The sequence below is a fragment of the Oncorhynchus keta genome, chromosome 14 (genome assembly GCF_023373465.1).
Source record: "Oncorhynchus keta strain PuntledgeMale-10-30-2019 chromosome 14, Oket_V2, whole genome shotgun sequence".
Taxonomy (NCBI): Eukaryota; Metazoa; Chordata; class Actinopteri; order Salmoniformes; family Salmonidae; genus Oncorhynchus; species Oncorhynchus keta.
The window spans coordinates 62031103-62055994 of NC_068434.1; the positions used below are offsets into that span (position 1 = coordinate 62031103).

The following is a 24892-nucleotide window of genomic DNA, read 5'->3' on the forward strand; positions in this document are numbered from 1 at the left end:
GTTCCCAAGAGACATCAACAGACAGTAAAACATCAACTGCTATTTAAATGTCAACCATTTTATTAGACTATCATTTTACCATAAGTGCCAGATTGCAATACATTATGCTGCATGAGCTAAAAATAACTCGAAACCGTAGGCTATGCCAAGTTGTCACTTCCAATCGTTTCTTTAGTCATCAGCTCACTCGGAGAATTGACTTTTTCGGATGGACATGCCAGTCTATGAAATGGGAAGGCAATAGTGAGACGGAAATACACGTAAATGAATTCAAAACAAGTGAGAACCACCATGAATTAAGCATGATAAACACTTTAATTTTCAACCCATCATCCCGCAAACATTCAAAAGCAATGATCATATTTCCCGATTACACGCAGAATCCACACACAAAACACAAAAATAAAATCTATTAGACATCACTATTAATCATTAGTTTAAAAAAAAGTTCAAACCACAGGCATGAGATGATAGCAAAATAAACATTTGGATGTTAGACCAGTACCACCTGAAAACAGTGCCCCACGTTAATTCAAAATGAAATAAATTTTTTAAATATTAGAGGCTTAGACATTGATGATAATATTGATGATTGCACTTTCTGTTGGTTAAATAACAAACCTATTTCCCCTTGTAAGTAAAAGTAGTTTAAGTGTTATGTGGACCATTCTTCAATTTAACACCACAGTTTAGTAGACGTTTTTTAATGAACACAATGTTTGGCAGTCCAAAGACACACCATGTTTATCATGTGAGACAAACAAGATTATTAAGAGTGAGAAAGACTAAAAAGGACATGACCAAACCAGAGGGGTCAGTAGTACAGGCCATTCCAATACCACTGGGAGTGAGGGCAGTGGAAAGGGGGAGCTGTCAAACAAGGATAGGACATTGTGTCAGGTATTTGAGGAAAAAGGAGGGGAAAAGTGCATAATAAACTTGACACATACATTAACCCTCATTATGGACCATGTACTATGCGCATGATATACAGTAGAGCACAATGGATGCATCCAGTGTAAATACCCTGTTTGGGTCAGTGGACTCCATGTGTAAGATTCCACTATAGCAGTCCATAGAAAACAATAACTTTTACAGATTGACATACAGAAGGTATACAGGAAGACAATGGATGACTGGACATGCATAATAATTCAAGTAGCATTACAATAGCAATGCTTCCCCCAAAACAAATAAATCAGTACTGTGTTTTGCAGATCAGGATGACTTGGATTGAACATTTAAACATTGCAAATTCACCACGTAAACTGTTAGTGCCGATTTGACGTCCACACATAAGGAGCTAAGCCAAAACATTGACTAAAAAGTCAACTGGGATTTCACTCAGTGTACTTTCACTCAGTAGTCCTGTTTAGATTTGGGTTCAGCCATCATTTTGTCCGTTGAAATGTTTGAGGGAATGTGAATTTAAACAAAGAACACGTTCAAATTCCAACCAAATCTGTGCAAGTATGCGAGAAGTAACCCGTCTGTCTCTTTTACATTTGATCATCTTTAATGGATATTTAAACACTTAAATGGCTCATCCTCAAGAGGCTGAGGGGATTAAATAAATAAACAATTCCATCGGCCAGCAAACTTAAATAAAACAGAAAGCAGACTGTTTCCCATGGTCCATCTCTTCCTGTGCTCCTTCACATAGCATCAAAATGGAACCGGTGTGCTTCCTGTCTCTTCTCCCGGTCGTCCGCTTTCTGAAACACACACAGGGCAATGGTCAGGGTTTCACGAGTCAGACAAACGCAGACAAGCAGAGTCTAACAGTCAGCCATGGTGAGAGAGTGGTGGGGCTGAAACCTTTATAGAATAATAATGAAACTAGCAGACCTACTGAGTGGTCAGGGGTACAATCTATCGGAGGCAGGAAATCATTATTACAAGTGTTAATGTGGTATCGCTTCAATGTACAATTACGTACCCTCTGTGGGTGAATGAGGATAATTCACGTTTATTTTTAGCGTTCCCTTGACGACAGGCAGCACATAAAAGGCACGTATGATGAAAAAAAGGGAACCTTCAAAATGCAGTGGAGACGAATCTGACAGATTTTGTTCTGGAACTACTCCCCATACGACAGACAGTCCTGATGGAGTACACCAACATCTAAGCAGAGAGTCTGTCGGCCGTATCTGTGTTGTTCAGGACTTAAGGGAGCAGACAGTCTTTAGGACTGAGTGTTCAGTTACTTCCACTTGTTTTTATGGCGTGTACACAGTACATGGACATACTGTAATATCTCCTTAGGTCTCATTCAGTGAACTGGCTTGTAATCCTGTCAATATTGCCAAGTTCATTGTGGTGTATGAACATGAAATAATTGAGTGCTCAGGGGATATAATTGTGTCGTTATTCCATGTGCGATGTGTCATGTATTGAATGGTCTGAAACCTACTGATTGAGTGCTCAAGTATACAATCTTGTTCAGATTGAACGTGAGGTTCAGTAACGCGATAACTTGACCTATTTGAATGGTCTACTGAAAGCGCTAACCTATCCATACTCTGTGCTAAGGCTGTGGGGCCTTGAACTAGCATAAAATGCAGGACAAAATGGGATAAGACCTTTGTCACATTGTATGCATTATGCAACGTGGAGGCATAATGCAGCCTTCATCACTCTGAAAAGCCCTGTATTCTGTTTAAACCTACGCAAAATTCAAATAGCCCAAACAGACAGCGATCGATTCCTCAGGCGTGAAACCAAAGTTACCTGACAAATAAATAGAATCCAAAATACCTCTCAGATTTACAGCTAGGCTAAAACAGACAAGGCTTTCTTATATTTAACAGTGTTCTAACAAACTTCCTGAGCCGGTCTCGGCTGTTGCAGGAGGTACTATGTCTCAAACCAGCCTCTGATTCCTATTTGACCATTGAGATTTGTGGAACAAATAGCAGGGGTCAGTGTAAATATCGAAAGTCAATCACCCATCGCACCGTGACCTGGTCAACTCCACACCACAATGGAAATGGAAAGGCTTATGGAGATGTGGAGCTTTTTTCCAAATGCTATTTTCCCCTGCGTGAAAGGTTAGACTCTCTTATCTAAGAGAGCTCCTTCAATTATGGTGTGTTATTGTGCTGGGCAGAGTGAGTCAGATAGAACAGGAGCGCATAGCAGCCAGGCTCAGATATGACTGCAAGGCAGTGACACTCACAATGCAGATGACACACCGGACTAGACAAAAAGATGACAATGGGTAACAACAACCCCCCATTAAAAGCAAACAAAGGCAGTACCCTCGCTCAAAAAGACCCACAACACCAGAGATGTCGGCTATCCCGGTGCAACATGAACAAACACACAACCTCACAAGAACTGAGACGTCATATACTGACACAAAAACAGGCTGCAGATTCAAAAGATGTGACTCATCAGCTGCAACAGTAATAACATGAAGCAGATAAATATTTATATATACTAAAAGCAGGTGCTTCCACACAGGTGTGGTTCCTGAGTTAATGTATAAAAAAAATAAGCAAATCATTAACAAAAAAAAAAAGAGTATAAAAATGCTTTGCAGGCCATTATTTTGGCTACCATGGTTATGCCCCCATAGGATGACAATGCCCCCATCCACAGGGCACAAGTAGTCACTGAATGGTTTGATGAGCATGAAGAAAATGTAAACCATATGCCATGGCCGTCTCAGTCACCAGATCTCAACCCAATTGAACACTTATGGGAGACTATGGAGCGGCGCCTGAGACCGCGTTTTCCACCACCATCAACAAAACACCAAATCATGGAATTTCTCGTGGAAGAATGGTGTCGCATCCCTCCAATAAGAGTTCCAGAATCTATGCCAAGGTGCATTGAAGCGGTTCTGGCTCGTTGTGGCCCAACACCCTATTTAGACACTTTATGTTTGTGTTTCCTATCTCTGAAAGGGAAGGGGGCTCTGAACTGAAGTGGAGTACATTGGCCCAGTAATCACCTAAACAAATTAACAGCTAGCTATTACCTGAGCTTCCATTACCTTGGCCATCATGAACATTATCATTTAATCAACCTCTAATCAGTGACGGACAATGAGACATGTCTCTACCGCTCTTTCTGATGAAATATAATTCCTGGGCTCAGTTCCTCAGATATAGAGTCAAACATGTTATTTTAATGCAGAGTCAACTCCAATGAAGCTAGTGTTCCCGGAACAGTTCCCTAAGCAGAGAGCAATTATGGCTTCCTGCGTGCATAATCAGGCACCCACAGCAGATGGCTTTGAGAAGACGCCAACATCGCCGGCCTCGCTTGGTGGAGAAACAGACCAGCCACGGCTGCACTGGGATGGGGATGAATCGCTCAGAGTGTTTGTACGGCAGGATGGACACAGACCACACACGCATGTCGGCAATAGTTGCATGCAAATACATGCAAATTCTCACAAGTTTGCAAAATTCAAACCATACATGATTAACTAAACACTCAATGTAAAATTCACAAACACCCACAGGAATGTAACAAGACAACCAACACACACATACACTCCCTGGAGGACATATTTACAGGGATAATGAACAAAAGATTTGATATGCTGAAGGGGCAGAACAAAGCAATTACAGCCGAGCGTCCTCAGTGGTTATGGCCCTCTAACAGCCGTGCTGGATCTCTGTGGGAGGTTAGAGGACAGGGCCCATCTGCTGGTTCTGACCCATCTGTTCCTCTCTGAGTGAACCCTTTGCCCACAGCGGGTCTCCTGCTCTCTGGACCAGCACCAGTGCTCCCCAGCGGCGCCACAGGGCCAGGAGAAGAGAAGACCCCCACCAGATACTATGGACTGGCAATGGTGGGGAGGATCAGAGAGGACACACACTGCTCTGACCAGAACATAACCGGCTTTGGCTCAGACTATTAAGAGGAGGAGGAGGAGAGGATAGTGAGGAGGAATGCAAGGGAGAAGAGGAAAAATGACAAGACAGTACAACTAAAAATGAAGGAGTAGGAGGTTGATGGTGCTCATTATTGTCGATTAAAACAGTAATGACGGTAATGACGATGATAAACGGTGCAAGATGTATTTGTGTCATTCTGTTCTTACCTTCTCCTGCCAGTGGAGGATGCCAATGATGACCAGGATGAAAACACACACGCCGATCAGCGCGATGGCAGTCAGTAGGACTATGTTACTGGGGGTTAGATACAACTTCGCACTCCAACTAAAAGAGGGAACAGGTAGGAGAAAGGAAAAGCGTTTCAACTACTACACAACATAAAACTCCTACAAAAAGGTGTCTCGTCTTTTCCCAACCCTATCAGAAGGTCAAGAGTCAACGTGCTATATTAAGGACATTTAGCATATTTTGCTTGATCGGAGATGTTATTTGACAAGGTTTCTGTAATCAGAAAATATTACTTTGTGACATATTAGGTCAAAATGAATCGAGAAACTCTACATCACTGTCAGAGACGAACCATTTAAATGAAAAAGATCAAAAAATGAAAAATGACAAGCGCATTTCCTGTCTTTCGATCCACATATTTTTGCGACTATCGAAGAGAACGGAGAGTTCGTTTGAATGGTTTGACTAAAAAAAATAACAGACCCAGATTGTGGAGATACGATATTATACCACAATAAATGGCTGAAGAACAATACATCTGCTCAAATATTAATCTAAATAACTTCATTAAGACATTCTATCAGAACTAAAAAACACATTACATATTAGTGGTGAAAACAAAAACCACCAATGGCAATGGTGGCCATATGTTGCGTGAACCTATGCCCATAGGCATAATGAGACTGAAGACACCTTCTTTACACAGATATACACTGAGCAGTCACTGTAATGTATGAACACTACATGATGTATGCGTCCACATAATGTGAGTGTGTTTTTATCAGTAATAAGTCAGTGTAGTAGGTATATACAGTGCGTTCGGAAAGTATTCAGACCCCTTGACTTTTTCCACACTTTGTTACCTTACAGCCTTATTTTAAAATGGATTAAATATTTTTTAATCTACACACAATACCCCATAATGACAAAGCAAAAACAGGTTTTTGCAAATGTTTGAGAAATAAAAAACTGAAATATAGCATTTACCTAAGTATTCAGACCCTTTACACAGTACTTTGTTGAAGCACCTTTGGCAGCGATTACAGCCTCGAGTCTTCTTGGCTGTGACATTACAAGCTTGGCACGCCTGTATTTCAGGAGTTTGTCATAACCTCACATGGTCTCTCCTATCATTGCAATGCAGACGACACACAATTAATCTTCTCCTTTCCCCCTTCTGATGACCAGGTGGCGAATCGCATCTCTGCATGTCTGGCAGACATATCAGTGTGGATGACGGATCACCACCTCAAGCTGAACCTCAGCAAGACGGAGCTCCTCTTCCTCCCGGGGAAGGACTGCCCGTTCCATGATCTCGCCATCACGGTTGACAACTCCATTGTGTCCTCCTCCCAGAGCGCTAAGAACCTTGGCGTGATCCTGGACAACACCCTGACGTTCTCAACTAACATCAAGGCGGTGTCCCGTTCCTGTAGGTTCATGCTCTACAACATCCGCAGAGTACGACCCTGCCTCACACAGGAAGCGGCGCAGGTCCTAATCCAGGCACTTGTCATCTCCCGTCTTGATTACTGCAACTCGCTGTTGGCTGGGCTCCCTGCCTGTGCCATTAAACCCCTACAACTCATCCAGAACGCCGCAGCCCGTCTGGTGTTCAACCTTCCCAAGTTCTCTCACGTCACCCCGCTCCTCCGCTCTCTCCACTGGCTTCCAGTTGAAGCTCGCATCCGCTACAAGACCATGGTGCTTGCCTACGGAGCTGTGAGGGGAACGGCACCTCAGTACCTCCAGGCTCTGATCAGGCCCTACACCCAAACAAGGGCACTGCGTTCATCCACCTCTGGCCTGCTCGCCTCCCTACCACTGAGGAAGTACAGTTCCCGCTCAGCCCAGTCAAAACTGTTCGCTGCTCTGGCTCCCCAATGGTGGAACACACTCCCTCACGACGCCAGGACAGCGGAGTCAATCACCACCTTCCGGAGACACCTGAAACCCCACCTCTTCAAGGAATACCTAGGATAGGGTAAGTAAGGGTAAGTAATCCTTCTCACCCCCCCCCCCCCAAAAAAAAAAAAAAAGATTTAGATGCAAGTGGCTGTTCCACTGGATGTCACAAGGTGTATGCACCAATTTGTAAGTCGCTCTGGATAAGAGCGTCTGCTAAATGACTTAAATGTAAATGTAAATGAGTTTCTCCAATTCTTCTCTGCAGATCTTCTCAAACTCTGTCAGGTTAGATGGGGAGCGTTGCTGCACATCTATTTCCAGGTCTCTCCAGAGATGTTTGATCGGGTTCAAGTCTGGGCTCTGGCTGGGCAACTGAAAGTTTTGGTACCCTTCCCCAGATCTGTGCCTCAACACAATCCTGTCTCGGAGCTCTACGGACAATTCTTTCGACCTCGTGCCTTGGTTTTTGCTCTGACATGCACTGTCAACTGTCGGACATTATCTAGAAAGTTGTATGCCTTTCCAAATCATGTCCAATCAATTTATTTTAACGCAGGTTGACTCCAATCAAGTTATAGAAACATCCTTATAGAAACAAGGATGATCAATGGAAACAGGATGCACCTGAGCTCAATTTTGAATCTCATAGGAAAGGGTCTGAATACTTATGTAAATAAGGCATTGCTGTTTTTTAAATTTTTAATACATTTGCAAAGATTTCTAAAAATCTGTTTTTGCTTTGTCATTACGGGGTACTGTGTGTAGATTGAGGGAATAGTTTTTTCTTAATCAATTTTAGAATAAGTCAAGGGGTCTGAATCGTTTCCGAAGGCAAGTGCTAGCATTTGTCAGAGTGTGTGTGTTCCATGTGTTGGTGAGAGAATGTTTTAGCTGGCCATACGGAAAAGGGGGATCTGCCATCTGCTGGCACTCATGGGGGTAGGAATACATGTGAATGAAACAGAAAAACATTGAAACATGGCCTGAGCATGTTTGTGGGCGTCCATGTACAGATTTATGTGTGTGTGTGTGTGTGTGTGTGTACCTGCGAGGCTCGTTGTGTGGGTATGGAATGACTATGAGCTGCGAGTTGGGGATGATGGCTGTCCACTCCTGCTTCCTCACATCCTGCAAGGCAGAAACAGAGAACCAATGTTATTAGAGCCTCAGGGAGGCAGAATGAAGGGGAAGGCAATAATGGAACAACTCTAGTTCAAAGGTAACACAATGCAGGCAATATATCACACACTTCTCAGTGCACATACGATGTAGGGCCGTAGTCATTTCCTGTACAGTACTGCACTACAATTTGCGCTCTAGTTCAGAGTTTAAGGAACTTTATTATTAGAAGTTCAAGCTCAAAAGCTTTTCAAAGCACGTTTCTGTATTAATTACAAAGGTAAATACCCCTCTTCAAGTTGTTACTGGATGGCAAAACACCAGTAAACATTAAATTCACCTTACTCACAGTGTCCTCTAGAGAAGAGACTAATTTCCGACAACACATCTATCATTTGGCAACATTAAGGGATAAGGGAAACACACTTGCTCGCTCACACGCGCAGATGCATGCCGACGCACATGCAGTGTGTGACGGCGTACTTTGCATCCTCGTTGACTCAGAGCCACCCTAATGAGAGCCCAGGGTTTTCAGCTACCTATACCCGAGCTATTTAAAGGCATGCATTTAAGACAGACAGTCTAGTCAATTAAATAACTGATGTCTGCTGAAGTATCCCCCTGGTGTGTCAGCCTACTTCCTACAGTCCCATTAGCTGGAGTATTGTTACAATGCCGAGGGTTGTGTGCGTTTGGAAGCCATGCATATGACTCCTTCCTGACACTGAGAAATGTCAATTAAAGTGAATGACATACCTACATAGCTCAGAGATACAAAAACTATGTAAGGCAAATACAGCGAATCAGAGCTGCAGATTCAGAGATTTTGATTCACTAATTGCTAGTGTTTGAGGTAAAATAGGTTAAGGAATGATAATGATGAACTGAATGAGTCACCTTATCGTGTCAGTGCATTGTGAACAGTGTGCTAGTTCATTAGAAGTTGCAGTGCTTAACCTACTAAGCTAACGCTGACATTTTCCTCCTCAATGCATTGTGGTTTATGCAGAACGGCAGTGAGAGACAGTGACAGGCTGCGCTTCTGGCGCTTTGGCTAAGAGAAGACGTCTGTGTTTAAGAGGAGGAAAGCGTTTCTGGGTTTTCAGAGAGTGTTTCAAAGGAGAGCGCTGGGTCTGAAGTTGGGAGTGAAGTGGGGGTTTTGGGGGAGGCGATAGCAGAGCGGGAATCTTGAAAAACCTTGTGAGCAGAGGAAAGGATCCTCATGGGATTGAGACGAGTGTGCAGGAGGAGAGTAGAAGTAGAACACACTCCCTTCCTCTCTCTGTCTCTCCCTCCTCTCCCCCTCTCTTTCCTCTCTCCTTCCTCTCTTTATCTCTCCCAAACCCTCACAGGCCTCCTGAATGTTTTCCCCTGTGAGAGAGGGTTGGAGATAGACCTGAGAGAGACAGATAGGAACTATCCTCCCCAAACTCACAGAGACAGCCAGATAGACACAGCTGTTCATTAAATGTGTACACTGAGTGTAAACATTTTAGGAACACTTTCCTAACACGTTCCTAATATTGTGTTGTGCACACTCCCCCCATTCCACAGCATTCCACAGCATTCCACAGGGATGCATGTTGACTCCAATGCTCCCCACAGTTGTGTCAAGTTGGCTGGATGTCCTTTGGGTGGTGGACAACTCTTGACACACACAGGAAACGGTTGAGCATGAAAAACCCAGCAGCGTTGCAGTTCTTGAGACAAACCTGGTGCACCTGGCACCTACTACCATACCTCGTTCAAAGGCATTTACATTTTTTGTCTTGCCCTTTCACCCTCTGAATGGCACACATACACGATCCACGTCTCACGTTTATCAAGGCTTAAAAATCCTTATTTAACCCGACTCCTCCCCTTCATCTACACTGATTGAAATGGATTTAACAAGTGACATCAATAAAGGATCATAGATTTCACCTGGTCAGTCTATGTCATGGAAAGAGCAGGTGTCCTTAATGTTTTTTATACTACGTGTATGTAGCACTGAAGACACCGTTCTCATATACCCTCTGAATGTAAAAAGTGGTTAGCATAATACAAAGCATTATAAAGATTTTATTAACTGGTGTGTGGGGAAATGTGAACCTTAGTGGAACAGTTTTCTTGCATAACTCAAAGGGTGCGAGCGAGAAAAAAGCACGTCGCGTTACTTCAGATGCTTTACTCTGTACGAGCTTCGCTCCCAAGGTAGTGAGGTATGGGCAGAAATTTGCAATGCAAATCCGCTATGATGAAGACCTCTGTTCTATTCTTTGACAGGTGAGGAACGGGAGCCAGCGCCTCAAATTCAACGGAGCTGCGCAGGGGGATCTATCGAGGAACCAACAAACAGCATTTCAAACGACACGCGATACGAGAGACAGAAGGCTGTCGGCTCCCCACGAACCCAAACCACATGCCAATGTTTGAGGTAGCACAAAAGTGGGTGAAACGAAGAAGATAATGAATTATTTACTGCATAATAGATCATCTACTTATCATATTGCAACAGGAAGAAATGTTTACAACACTTACATCAACCTGCAGTAGAGTTATTGTCAGTATCAGTGGCTCTGGGCGTGTTCTCCACATGGTTACAGTGACTAGAAACAGTATCAGTTTTATGCCGTAGTAATTAGACCTACTGCATCCTGTCCTGTCTGTGCTTTGTCTGGCATGTCCCTCCTCTCCGCTCCCCTCCCCCTGTGCTGCAGCGCACCATACTGTACCTTGTCCCCGAGGGGCCGGGGGATACCCACGTACAGGTGGTCCAGGAAGTTGGCGCTGCGCCCCAGGCCCAGAACGGTGTAAGGCAACTGCAGGGAGAGGTGGGCCGACTGGCTCAGCTGGCCGGCTGCATGGAGGGGAAAAAACAAAAAAGGAGCCATGAGAACCATTCAGACCCATAAACAAGCCTCATAAAAGACACAAATCAGACCATCCCTATTCCTACCATCGCCCAGTCCAGAGGCATCTACCACCCCCTACAACACCGTGTCCTCGCCACTGGCTCACGCTCAGGCCCTGCCAAGCGCAGCCGACGTAAATCACCCGCTTTATGGTAATCAGTGAGAGCACCCCGGCAACAAATCAGGATAAATGTGGATGGACTGCATGGCTGGTCTGGACCTACACTCAGATGGAAGCATGTTTTTACATTTACAATGTGCAGCAAGGAAAAGCTTCACATGACTGATTATAGTAGGATATTCAGTCCACATAAAAGAAAACAGAGTGTTCTGCCTGGCTATTATCTACACATATACAGTACCAGTCAAAAGTTTGGACACAGCTAATCATTCAAGGGTTTTTCTTTATTTGACTATTTTCTACATTGTAGAATAATCGTGAAGACATCAAACCCACAAAAACACAAAAAAGTGTTAAACAAATCAAAATGTATTCTTCAAAGTTTGCCTTTGCCTTGATGACAGCTTTGCACACTCTTGGCATTATCTCAACCAGCTTCATGAGGTAGTCACCTGGAATGCATTTCAATTAACAGGTGTGCCTTGTTCAAAGTTCATTTGTGGAATGTATTTCCTTCTTAATGCCTTTGAGCCAGTTGTGTTGTGACAAGGTAGGGGTGGTATACAGAAGATATCCCTATTTGGTAAAATAATAAGTCCATATTATGGCAAGAACAGCTCAAATAATCAAAGAGAAACTACAGTCCATCATTACTTTAAGACATGAAGGTCAGTACGGAAAACTTCAAGAACTTTGAAAGTTGAAGTTTCTTCAAGTGCAGTCGCAAAAACCATCAAGCGCTATTATGAAACTGGCTCTCATGAGGACCGTCACAGGAAAGGAAGACCCAAAGTTACCTCTGCTGCAGAGGATAAGTTCATTAGAGTTACCAGCCTCATAAATTGTGGCCCAAATAAATGCTTCACCGAGTTCACGTAACAGACACATCTCAACATCAACTGTTCAGAGGAGTCTGCGTGAATCAGGCCTACAACAAGAAGAAGATAATTGCTTAGGCTAAGAAACACGAGCAATGGACATTAGACCAGTGAAAATCTGTCCTTTGGTCTCATGAGTCCAAATTTGAGATTTTTTTGGTTCCAACCGCTGTGTCTTTGTGAGACTTAACCAGCATGGCTACCACAGCGATACGCCATCTCATCTGGTTTGTGCTTAGTGGGACTATCATTTGTTTTTTCAACAGGACAATGACCCAAAACACACATACAGGCTGTGTAAGGAGAGTGATGGAGTGCTGCATCAGATAACCTGGCCTGCACAATCACCCGACCTCAATGCAATTAAGATGGTTTGGGATGAGTTGGTCCGCATAGTGAAGGGAACGCAGCCAACAAGTGCTCAGCATTTGTGGGAACTCCTTCAAGACTGTTGGAAATGTATTCCTTGTGAAGCTGGTTGAGAGAAAGCCAAGAGCGTGCAAAGCTTTCATCAATGCAAAGGGTGGTTACTTTGAAGAATCTAAAATCCAAAATATATTTAGATTTGTTTAACACATTTTTTGGTTACGACTTGATTCCATGTGTTATTTCATAGTTTTGATGTCTTCACTATTATTCTACAATGTAGAAAATAGTCAAACTAAATAAATAAAAACCCTTGAATGAGTAGGTGTATCCAAAATTTTGACCAGTACTAAGTATAGAGCCTAAAAGCTTGGGGTTGATTGCCTGTCTACGAGTAAAGCGCAAGTATAACTCCATCTTGAGAGAATCTATATATTGCCTTCCACGAATCTCCAATGTAATCTGTCATTACAGGTATATATATATGGTACTGTATACATTTATGTTAATAAAGTGGCTTGTCCTTTCTAGTGACACTGATTGGAAGTCCACTTCGCAGTGCTTGTTAAACCAGTAGGCTAACTGCCAATATGGATGTCACGCTGAGATCTTGGTGTGTGTGTGTATGTGACATCGATCCCTCTCATTAGTTTTGTGATACAATAGCAAGGTATTGACTCTGAAAAACACCTGCTCTTTCCATGACACAGACTGACCAGGTGAATGCGATGATCCCTCATTGACGTCACCTGTTAAATCCACGTCAATCAGTGTAGATCAGTGGTCAACGACCTTTTCTGAGTTAACAGCATCATTAACCCGTCTCTCTCTCTCCGGAGTGACTTTTCTGTCGCTTTCTGTTGGAACTGTACATGTAAGGAAGGGTCTTGGATGCGTGCCTTTGAAGTGCCTTTGAATGGGGTATGGTAGTAGGTGCTAGGCGCACCGGTTTGAGTGTGTCAAGAACTTTCATTGCTCAACAGTTTCCTGTGTGGATCAAGAATGATCCACCACCCAAAAGATATCCAGCCAACTTGCCACCATTGTGTAAAGCTTTGGAGTCAGCATTCCTGTGGAACGCTTTTGAAACCTTGTAAGGTCCATGCCCCGACGAACTGAGGCTGTTCTGAGGGCAAAAGGGGGTGCAACTCAATATTAGGAAAGTGTTCCTAATGTTTTGAACACTCAGTGTATATGTCATGTCTGCAATCAATTTAGTCCTCTCTGGACACTCACTAGTGACTCTGTGTTATGCATGTGTGGTGGGGAATGAGGTGCAGTTTCATTATGTTCTGACCTGGGGGCAGCCAAGACCCTTCCTTACATGTACAGTTCAACAGAAAACGACAGAAAAGTCACTCAGCGGGGAGAGACGGGTTAATCACGCTATTAAAAAGAAAAGAAAATTGCTCTGTGAAAGCAGTTTAGAGGTGTTACCGCACTGGAGAAAGGACAAAGGAAAGCTAATGACTTCATCCATGTAGATTCAGATGGATTTTGAAGTCTGGGCAACTGTCCTGGCTCTACTTTCTGGCAGTAGAGCTGAGGAATGCATTGCCGTTTTGGCATTGTTCACTAATGAGAAGACAAGGGGGGGGGGGGGCAGGACCGAGTTTGGGAGACCCTGTTCTCACTGGGCTACCATGACCCGAACTAAAGGGTCTTTCTCTATACTGTCAGGCATAGGACCAAAGGTTCAGACACACACATGCACACAATAGTCAGCAGAAAGCGTGTGAGCTCTCACTTGTCCCCATGTGAACTGTTGTATCAGCTTCGTCTCAAACACACGCACTGCAGCTTCTCCATCTAACTGAATTCCAGAGCAAGCTCAGGAAGGTCATCTCTGTTTAGTCAAGGTAATCATTTTGAAACTAAGAAACACACATGCACATCTCTCGCTCTCGTTTCTCCATTCAAGTTCAGACTAATGCTGGGCGAACACCACACGACTTTCAAAATCCTTACGTTAAACAACCGCCTTTCCTGACGTTTTTGTTGTCATCTTGCCAACGTAGTGGTGAGAATACTAAACAATGTGGCACAGACTGGGTCACACAGCACACGATTCTTCACTTGATGTGATTAGATTGTTAACTTGGCAAGAACGAGCTGTGGCTCAAAGCAGACGCATAAATGTTTTCACTCAGAGATTCCTACATGCCATACAGTGTTGAAATATTGAGCCAATACATTTTGAATTGAGTAACATTGCTTTTTAACTTCAGAGCTGTAATGATTTGACACTTTGGCTTTGGTTAAAGACAAGTAGGCTAGTAGTAGTCATGGCTCCTGCAGGAGAGTACACACACTGGCTTCTTCTCTGGCGAGCTCATTGGCTATTGCTGATGATCACCGATCTCAAAAACGTACCCTAACCCTAAAATCGGGGCCAAAATTGTCTAGTGCACGCCCAGCTTAAGTAACCACAATCTTTTAGGAAGTATGTGTTAGGTCTGGAGGAGAGGATGGTAGACGACAGACATTTTGGGGTTAACCAGCTACCCTAGTGACAGGCTGTCGTTAACTAAAGGATGTGTCATGTTGCGAATGGAGACAGTAGGGGGGAAATGTCACAGTGCTGCTGGGGACGCTGGCTGGAGGATGTGTCACTCAGAGTGAAAGCTGGCTTAGGGACTGCCACTCTGTAGGTGGGGAGCTTGGTTGGAGAGAGGCCATGCACTGAAATGGGAGGGGGGTGCTGGTTGTGCTGGCTGGATGAAGGCTTGTGGCTGGGGTTCTGGCTAGTTGCTGCGGGCTATCAGCCTGGAGTCCTATCTCCCTGCAGCGCGGCTGTGGAGCACACAGACAGACCTTGGCGGAGCGCTCTAGCCTGCAGCACATGACTGACAGCCCAGCCCCCCCAGGCTGCAAAAGAGATTCAGAGCGGTCAGCCAGCCAAACAGCTCCCAAAGAGCAGGCTTACTCAAGGAACCTTACGCTTCCACAGCTTATCAAATTCACTTCTCAGCCTCTCTCCAATCTGGGTGTGAGGAGTCTCAAGCATGTTGAAAAGTACTCTGTGTTGTTGTCTGTGTCACACTGCTTTGCTTTATCTGGGCCAGGTCGCAGTTGCAAATGGGAGCTTGTTCTCAACTAGCCTACCTGGTTAAATAAAGGTGAAATGAATACAAATAAAAACACCCAAACACTCTGGAGCCTACAGGTTTTATCTGTGTGGGAAACAGAGCAGAACACATCATCACACCCAACGAGTCAGGACTCCTCAGCTCCAAAAGTTCATTTAGAAACATGGGCGAGTACAATGTGCGCACACACAACACACACAGATTGTGAGCCAAATAAACCCCCCCCGCATCAAAAGCCTGACTCAGAACATACAGCTTGCAGTGCTTGCTCTCCTGTGTCACAGAGAGAGATGGAGAGTGGATATCTAGTGGAGAGGAAGAGGTGAGAAACTTTGCCAGCTTCACAACATAAGGGACGGAAAAGCTACTCTGCAATCTCCTGCCCAGCCACTCACTTCCAATGCTGCTCTGGTGAGTCAGGGAGCACTCCTACGAGAGGATATCTACCTAACCCTCAAAAATGACATACACACGAACAATGGCAACTTGCAATGTTCCTCACCGAGTCTCCGAGACAGAAGAGAGGCACTGAAGCCCAATGGTAGAGGAGAGAAGAGATCGGTGTGCGAGGCTGAGAGTTGAAACACACCCCCCCCCTGATGCAGGGTTGGGCTACAGTGGTGGAGGTAGGGCTCTGAGGCACACCTGTTAACGTACAGTGCATTATTTAGAGCAGGACTCTCGCTCAGTGAGTAGAGGGATGAAGAGATGCCTCAGCTCCTGTATTATGTCACAGAGTGTGACTCCAGCACAGTCGTATTCAAGCCACTTTAGTCCCTCCACTCCCTCAGAGACACCAGCGGTAGAAGAGACGAGCTCTCTACGCGGGCCTCCACGGGCAACCGTCCTACACGCAAAAACACATATCACACAAAAACACGCTGCAGGCTTTTGACCTTCACTGGTCACAGAGGAATGATACAACACAAATAGAACTCATGGAGAGTGGTAAACAATGGGATGTCAACATCATTATATTGCAACAGACACCATCAGGCAAACTCTAATGGAGAACAGCATTAGAATTGTAGCAAAAGTGACTAGAGGTCGACCGGTTAATCGGAATGGCCGATTAATTAGGTCCGATTTCAAGTTTTCACGACAATTGGTAATCTGCATTTTTGGACACCGATTATGGCCGATTACATTGCACTCCACGAGGAGACTGAGTGGCAGGCTGACTACCCGTTATGCGAGTGCAGCAAGGAGCCAAGGTAAGTTGCTAGCTAGCATTAAACTTATCTTATAAAAAAACAATCAATCTTAACATAACCACTAGTTAAACTAGTAATATCATCAACCATGTGTAGTTATCTAGCTTATCCTGCGTTGTATATAATCGATGCGGTGCCTGTTAATCTCTCATCGAATCACAGCCTACTTTGCCAAACGGGTGATGATTTAACAAGAGCATTCACGAAAAAGCACTGTCGTTGCACCAACGTGTACCTAACCATTAACATCAATGCCTTTATTAAAATCAATACACAAGTATATATTTTTAAACCTGCGTATTTAGCTAAATATGCAGGTTTAAAAATAAATTGTGTATTGATTTTAATATTTAGCTAAATATGCAACAAAGGGTATATAACAAAGTATTGAGATAAACTTCTGTTATTGACCAAATACTTATTTTCCACCATAATTTGCAAATAAATTCATTAAAAACCCTGTGTGATTTTCTGGATTTTTTTCTTCTCATTTTGTCTGTCATAGTTGAAGTTTACCTATGATGAAAATTACAGGCCCCTCATCTTTTTAAGAGGGAGAACTTGCACAATTGGTCGCTGACTAAATACTTTTTTTGCCCCACTGTATATGTATACACACACACACAAAAACAAAATTGGCCGATTAATCGGTATCGGCTTTTTTTGGTCCTCCAATAATCAGTATCGGCGTTGAAAAATCATAATCGTTCGACCTCTAAAAGTGACCCATAATTAAGCAAAAAAATATCTTATGAAACATAATCTCAAACAGTGACCATTGTGACCAGTAGAAATCTTTTAGCACCAGCGTATAAAGAACTCACACTCGCTACATCAAATCTTGATTAGGTTTCACACAGTGAGACACACAAAGCCTCACCCTCTCACACATCTTCCCAAGGCTCTAGATCATCTTCGGCAACCTGTTTGTGGAGAGATTCTCAACATTCATCGCTATAGAAACCACTCTCTCCCCTGATTGGGCACTTCCACAGAAATGGGAGGGACGGAAAGGACACATAGTGGCGGTTTGTGGACGTTGCGGTGGCAGGGCCTGGGGGATAAAGGCTGTTTGAGAAATGAAGTGGTACACACTGAGCGCCACGGCTAAGCCTGGGAGAGGAGAGGGGGCCCTCAGCGCCCCCACAACGCAGATGGCAGATTCGGGACGTTGATTTGTGGGGAGAAGTGTGTGTCTGTAGTGGAGAAGATAAGTGGAGGCACCTGTCCACTCCTCTCTCTTTTCACTGGCGCTCTCGCAGGAGGAAAATACCGAATTAAAGCCAACGGCACCATGGGTGACACAGTGTACGTTGAGATCACCAGCACGCCGTGTCTGATCAGCAGAAACACAATGACAGGATGGTGAATGAAGCAACACTGAGATCTGGGTTTGACAGAGCAAGACTGGTGTTGAGAGAAGAGGTAGCCAGAATAGAAGGCGACTTCAACACACTTTTTTTCTCCCTCCCTCCCTCCCTCCCTCCCAGTTGAGATGTGTGCTCTACTACAGGTTACTGTGGCGACAGAACAGCCACAGAGGCATTCAGATATAATACATTAGGGGAGCATGGCAGATATTAGGACTGAGACCATTACCACTGATGGAACACAACACACTCTACAGTGAGAAGAGGAGACGTAGAGACAATATTAACAGACTACAGGGAGAAGAGGAGACGTAGAGACAATATTAACACACGACAGGGAGAAGAGGAGACGTAGAGACAATATTAACACACTACAGGGAGAAGAGGAGACGTAGAGACAATATTAACACACTACAGGGAGAAGAGGAGACGTAGAGACAATATTAACACACTACAGAGAGAAGAGGAGACATAGAGACAATATTAACACACTACAGGGAGAAGAGGAGACGTAGAGACAATATTAACACACTACAGGGAGAAGAGGAGACGTAGAGACAATATTAACACACTACAGGGAGAAGAGGAGACGTAGAGACAATATTAACACACTACAGGGAGAAGAGGAGACGTAGAGACAATATTAACACACTACAGGGAGAAGAGGAGACATAGAGACAATATTAACACACTACAGGGAGAAGAGGAGACGTAGAGACAATATTAACACACTACAGGGAGAAGAGGAGACATAGAGACAATATTAACACACTACAGGGAGAAGAGGAGACGTAGAGACAATATTAACACACTACAGGGAGAAGAGGAGACGTAGAGACAATATTAACACACTACAGAGAGGAGACGTAGAGACAATATTAACAGACTACAGGGAAGAAGACGGAGAGACAATATTAACACACTAGAGACAATATTAACAGACTACAGGGAGAAGAGGAGACAATATTAACACACTACAGGAGAAGAGGAGACGTAGAGACAATATTAACACACTACAGGGAGAAGAGGAGACAATATTAACAGACTACAGGAGAGACAATATTAACACACTACAGGGAGAAGAGGAGACGTAGAGACAATATTAACACACTACAGGGAGAAGAGGAGACGTAGAGACAATATTAACACACTACAGGGAGAAGAGGAGACAGAGACAATATTAACAGAGAGGAGACGTAGAGACAATATTAACACACTACAGGAGAAGAGGAGACGTAGAGACAATATTAACACAGGGAGAAGAGGAGACGTAGAGACAATATTAACAGACTACAGGGAGAAGAGGAGACGTAGAGACAATATTAACACACTACAGGGAGAAGTGGAGACGTAGAGACAATATTAACACACTACAGGGAGAAGAGGAGACGTAGAGACAATATTAACACACTACAGGGAGAAGAGGAGACATAGAGACAATATTAACAGACAATATATTAACACACTACAGGGAGAAGAGGAGACAATATTAACACACTACAGGGAGAAGAGGAGACAATATAGAGACAATATTAACACACTACAGGGAGAAGAGGAGACGTAGAGACAATATTAACACACTACAGGGAGAAGAGGAGACATAGAGACAATATTAACACACTACAGGGAGAAGAGGAGACGTAGAGACAATATTAACACACTACAGAGAGAAGAGGAGACGTAGAGACAATATTAACACACTACAGGGAGAAGAGGAGACGTAGAGACAATATTAACACACTACAGGGAGAAGAGGAGACGTAGAGACAATATTAACAGACTACAGGGAGAAGAGGAGACGTAGAGACAATATTAACAGACTACAGGGAGAAGAGGAGACGTAGAGACAATATTAACACACTACAGGGAGAAGAGGAGACGTAGAGACAATATTAACACACTACAGGGAGAAGAGGAGACGTAGAGACAATATTAACACACTACAGGGAGAAGAGGAGACGTAGAGACAATATTAACACACTACAGGGAGAAGAGGAGACGTAGAGACAATATTAACAGACTACAGGGAGAAGAATAATGACAGAATGAGATGGAGAGAAAGATATATTATATGTGCGAGAACGATACAGAGTGAGTGAAAGGAAAGAGGGAGCGTGCTGTGTGGTTTGTAGAGAGAGATAAACAGGAGGAGTTGAACAGGCGGAGGGGTAATCCTGCATTGAATTTGAGACCAATTTACTGGCCTGAGTGCAGAAACCCACAGGAGAGAATCATGGGCAGAACAAAGCTCTGATCAATAATAATCCTCCCTCTCTCTCCAGTTGGTTAGCTCTGCTAACTCCCACACCTTCCACTGACTTCAACCTGACAAGACACAGGTCCAGTCCAACAAGTGCTGTGTGTGTGTGTGTGTGAGAGAGAGTGTGTGTACTGTGTGCATGCTTGTGTGCAGTATGTTTGGTTACCTGGGCATCTGTATAAAAAAGAGTGACTTGTTTCACCTGACTTGATCACTCCTGAGTGTGGTACAGAGAGCATCAAATATGTGTGTCTCACATTGACGACAGCATAGTACAGCGATCGTGTGTGTAGGCGTCGGTGTGTGGGGGTGTTATTCTCCGTTGTCCTAAATCCACCATCCTCATTTGCCTAATTGAAACAGAGCCTGCCGAAGTTCCCTACCGACGTAGAGCTGTTTTTTCCTCAGCCCTCCTTCTCCTCTCCTCCCTCCGCTCCTCCCTTCCAATGAGCCAGCCAAAAGCCCCGGCACCGTCGGGAGAGAAAAAGAGAGGGATGGAACACAGAGAGAGGTGGATCGAGAGAGCGCACCGACACTCCTGTTTTGTACCAGTGGTACTATTCACTCACCATCCGTCATTTTTCAAATGACTGCGATTCCTCTGCTTCGTTTCATCCAGTGTTCTCCCAGAGGGACTAGTCCTCCCCCAGGCAGTGAACACGACACACACCGTCCTGCCATCAACAGTCCAGGTTAATCAATCTCGTCTGCTTATTAAGCCTGACAACACTAGCTTTACCCCACACCTACAACATGTAGATAGATGTACCTTTAAAACCCATATGGCCTACTGATTCACTAACTGTGCAGAATAAATTGCACAGAAACCAACGGTGTGGAAATCTTCCTTTAAGGTCAATATTCATCTCTAATATAGCTGAATTCTAATTCCATTCCTTTCAATAGGGAATAAGGACAGCGTGGAAAGGTAAGCTATTGCATACCAAGGTCTTATATCAATAGCCCGAGGGCTGAGGAGACTAAGGTGAGAGGTTCAGATGGAGCACTGGATCTCTGAGAACCAGGCAGCACACATGCATTACTGCACAGACAGTAAATTAACTACCCTCCCACACGCAGTCAATCAAGTATGCACATATACACAAACACGTATGGTAACGCTTGCTCGCACACACAAAAACAAACAAACACACATGAACTCTCCCACCCACACCAGGCAGGCAGAGCCAGCATTAATATTCTGTTGGTTGATTCACTAGCTCCAGCTGGAGATGTGGAGATGGAGACCGCCTGGGACCTGGGGATCGATACACAGCCAGGCAGAGCAGCCAGGCAGAGCAGCCAGGCAGAGCAGCCAGGCAGAGCAGCCAGGCAGAGCAGCCAGGCAGAGCAGCCAGGCAGAGCAGCCAGGCAGAGCAGCCAGGCAGAGCAGCCAGGCATATCAGCCAGGCAGAGCAGCCAGGCAGAGCAGCCAGGCAGAGCAGCCAGGCAGAGCAGCCAGGCAGAGCAGCCAGGCAGAGCAGCCAGGCAGAGCAGCCAGGCAGAGCAGCCAGGCAGAGCAGCCAGGCAGAGCAGCCAGGCAGAGCAGCCAGCCAGGGATCATCTGACAGGACCAGCTCCGTATGTCCCTCAGCATCACAGAGACCAGGCCTCCGCAGAACCGCCCCACAGAGACACCGGAGCGCACTGAGGCTAACCGCCATGGCTAATACGCTCTTCCTGTCTGGCACACTGCATACACCCCTGGTTGTTCCCCCAGCCCGCATGCTGAGAGCACGTGTGCTGATACATTCAATTCACCACGTCTCTTGCGCCCTCACTCATACAGACCTCACACCAGCAAAATACATGCTAAAACATATAAATACTGTACACTCACTGCTGATATGACGGCCCGCTGATATGCCTGCCTGCGGGACCATATCATTACCACTGAACTTAACCGAAGGGAATCGCCTTGGTATTATCAGTCACTAACACATGGGCCTGTGCCATTCCTCAACACTAGGAAGGGAGCTGCCTGTACAGCACTGTAACCAAGGTTCAATACCATAAGGAGATGGCAGCGGCGAGTCTTGAGTTACGCACGCAGGTTCACCAATGCTTGGAGCCCTGTGACACAGAAGACACAGGGGTAATAGCACTATCTGTGGACCACAGCGTAAGAATGCTAAGTGCAGTGTGTCCTACCTCCCTGAACCTTCACTTTATTTTCCCCGTCCCCCCTAGGCCCTCTTCGTCATTGACCCAGATCTTCATGCCATTACTCTAACCTATAACCCACTTGCCACTATTTGCTGCCGTTAGCTGCTATTTTTCAGCCATTTTATCCTCTCCCTCTATAGCATGACTTTTCTATAGGCCTTTCCTTCCACATCCATCCATGTGTTTGACTTCCATCCCTCGATCACCTCGGTTCACTCCCGTTTGGCGCTGAAGGGTAAATGAAGAGCGTGGGGCCCCTGTAGAGAGAGCAGACAGTCCGCGCACCACCGCTCAGGTCTGTCAGTCTACCTTGCCTTCTCCCCATGCCCCTAGCCACAGAATAAATACACTTTAAAAATCACCCTGCAGACTGCACTTTATTACTGTTAAATGAGGAGTCCTGGGAATAACCCAGCCAGGGCTGGCCCAGCCAATCTCCATACAGTCCAGTATATCTAACATATAACTTAAGCATCTCCCTCAGTCAGTGTACACACAGCCCTGGCTGGGTCACCCCCCTTCTCATTGGCTCAGCCTCCAGGCAGGAAGTGGTTGGGCCTTGTTCCTCAGTTCAGCCTGTTCGATGACCTTCTCAGGGAGAGGTGTCTGGTACAGACACAGCTGCTGTTAAGCCCACAGAGCAGAGCTCCAGCACAGGGGTCAGAGGACAACCCTAAACCGCTGCATGTTGGCACACCCATGGGTGTTGGATCCCAAATCCGGTCTTTAAATGAATCCAAGTCGTCTTTAAATAGCCTTGACCACAACACGGAGGCTCAACATCCACACAGATAACAAACATGAATGGGAGAAAGGATGAAGATTCCTCTCCGCAAAGAGAACTATGTGGACTTCTATTCTTCTTCATTCTCTCCAGTCAGACAATGTATTATTCTAGTTTTACCTCACATTTTCCCTCCCCTCTGTCAAGGTTTGAGTGTTTCCAAACCTTGAGAGAAGGTTATCTTTAAAGACAAGAAATAGAGATTTAAATCTCACGGTTTTGTTGTCTGAGCCCTGCAAAATTGAATAGAGGTTGGGGATTATTGAACAATAAACACACTGTTTGGAAAGACAGAGGGCTTTCTGACTCTGGGTCTTTGGATTATACTCCCTGTGGACTGATTGATCTATTCTCTTTGCCCCTATAAACGGTGTCCTGTCACAGAGGGAGAGGAGTGAGGGAAGAGTGTTCTTCTCAACATGACTATTGTATTGTTGCGTTTTCCTTTAGTGGATGATTCCAACAGAACAGGATGTAGCTAGATACTCAAATCCCTGAAATCTGCTTTTTAGGCTTTGCTGTCCTATTCTTTGTTGATACCCAGACACACACAGACCATGGAAAGGAAAAGACTGCAGAAAAATTAAAATAAATGGTGAACCGAATCAAGGCTTTTTAAAAATACTTTTTTTTAAAAATTACTCACTGAGACATCTTGCAAATGCTTGACTCCATGACTCAGTTATCTGTATATAATGTCTGTCCTCTAAGCCATTTTGCGATTTGTCTTTGTCACCTCCTTGAATACATTAGGCCTAATTCAACTCATCTGTCCTTTCCATTCAACAGAACTATCTCCTCAGGTGTTGAACAATGAGACTGACTGGGTCATATCCTAGGTTGGGTATAAAGACCACCTTACAGTGTAGGTGTGTGCTTACAATTCTCAGGTTAAATAGCTCAGCATGACAATCGTTACTCTGGCTGGCTGGGTGATTGTGCTATGTGGGATAATACAAAGCATCACATTCCATAGGTACTACAGCGTAGTTTTGTATTGAGGAATGAGGGTGTCTTCATTAGAGAAATTCTGCCATTGTGTCGATGCCTTTCTGATGAAGGGGACCAGACGGAGTGACACAGAATATATAGCAATTCCACCTCTGCTTCCAAGCCTCTTGTATCAACCCACACACACACACACCCTTTCCTACAGATCTTTGTTAAGAACTCTATTCTTTCACCCTCCTCTTCACTGAGTCCTTGAAACTGCATCTCGGATGTATAGCTCGGTTCTTTTTCATCAAATCTCTTATATTCCAAGGCAGGAAAACAAGACAAGCTCCTTCTTTTCCTCCTCGCTTTCAACCTCTGAAAAAAAGAGCAGCGCAACAAAGCCCTCCGTTTCTTAGCAAGCAAACCAATAACCTTCTACCCATCATGCCTTTCTCTCGCAGGAAACACGCTGTGTCAACATTATCAGGCCGGGCAGTGAGATAACCTCTGGTGAGATGGGCAACAGGGCTATTATCTAGGAAAACACAGAAGCCAGGCTTCAATTAAACCCCTGGGGCTACAGCCCTGGAAGGGCCTCTCACCCACACACGCCACACTGACCGATACCACAGCCCAGTCCCTCAAACCTGCTACCGCAGCACGGAGATGACGATCGCCAAGTATAGAGAGGAAGTCCGTACACAAC

At 44.7% G+C, this 24892-nt stretch overlaps 1 protein-coding gene across 1 annotated transcript in view; it reads right to left on the minus strand.

The window, feature by feature from the left end:
* Nucleotides 1-296: 296 nt before the first annotated feature.
* The window catches only part of LOC118393749 (T-cell immunomodulatory protein-like), a 125516-nt gene continuing 100920 nt past the window's right edge, over nt 297-24892 (minus strand). Inside the window, exons 15-18 of the mRNA XM_035786790.2 lie at nt 10823-10947; nt 8035-8117; nt 5060-5177; nt 297-1715 (exon numbers count right to left, since the gene is read on the minus strand). Coding sequence (XP_035642683.2) covers nt 1656-1715; nt 5060-5177; nt 8035-8117; nt 10823-10947 — 386 coding nt within the window. The 3' untranslated portion in view covers nt 297-1655. The remainder of the gene's footprint in view (nt 1716-5059; nt 5178-8034; nt 8118-10822; nt 10948-24892) is intronic.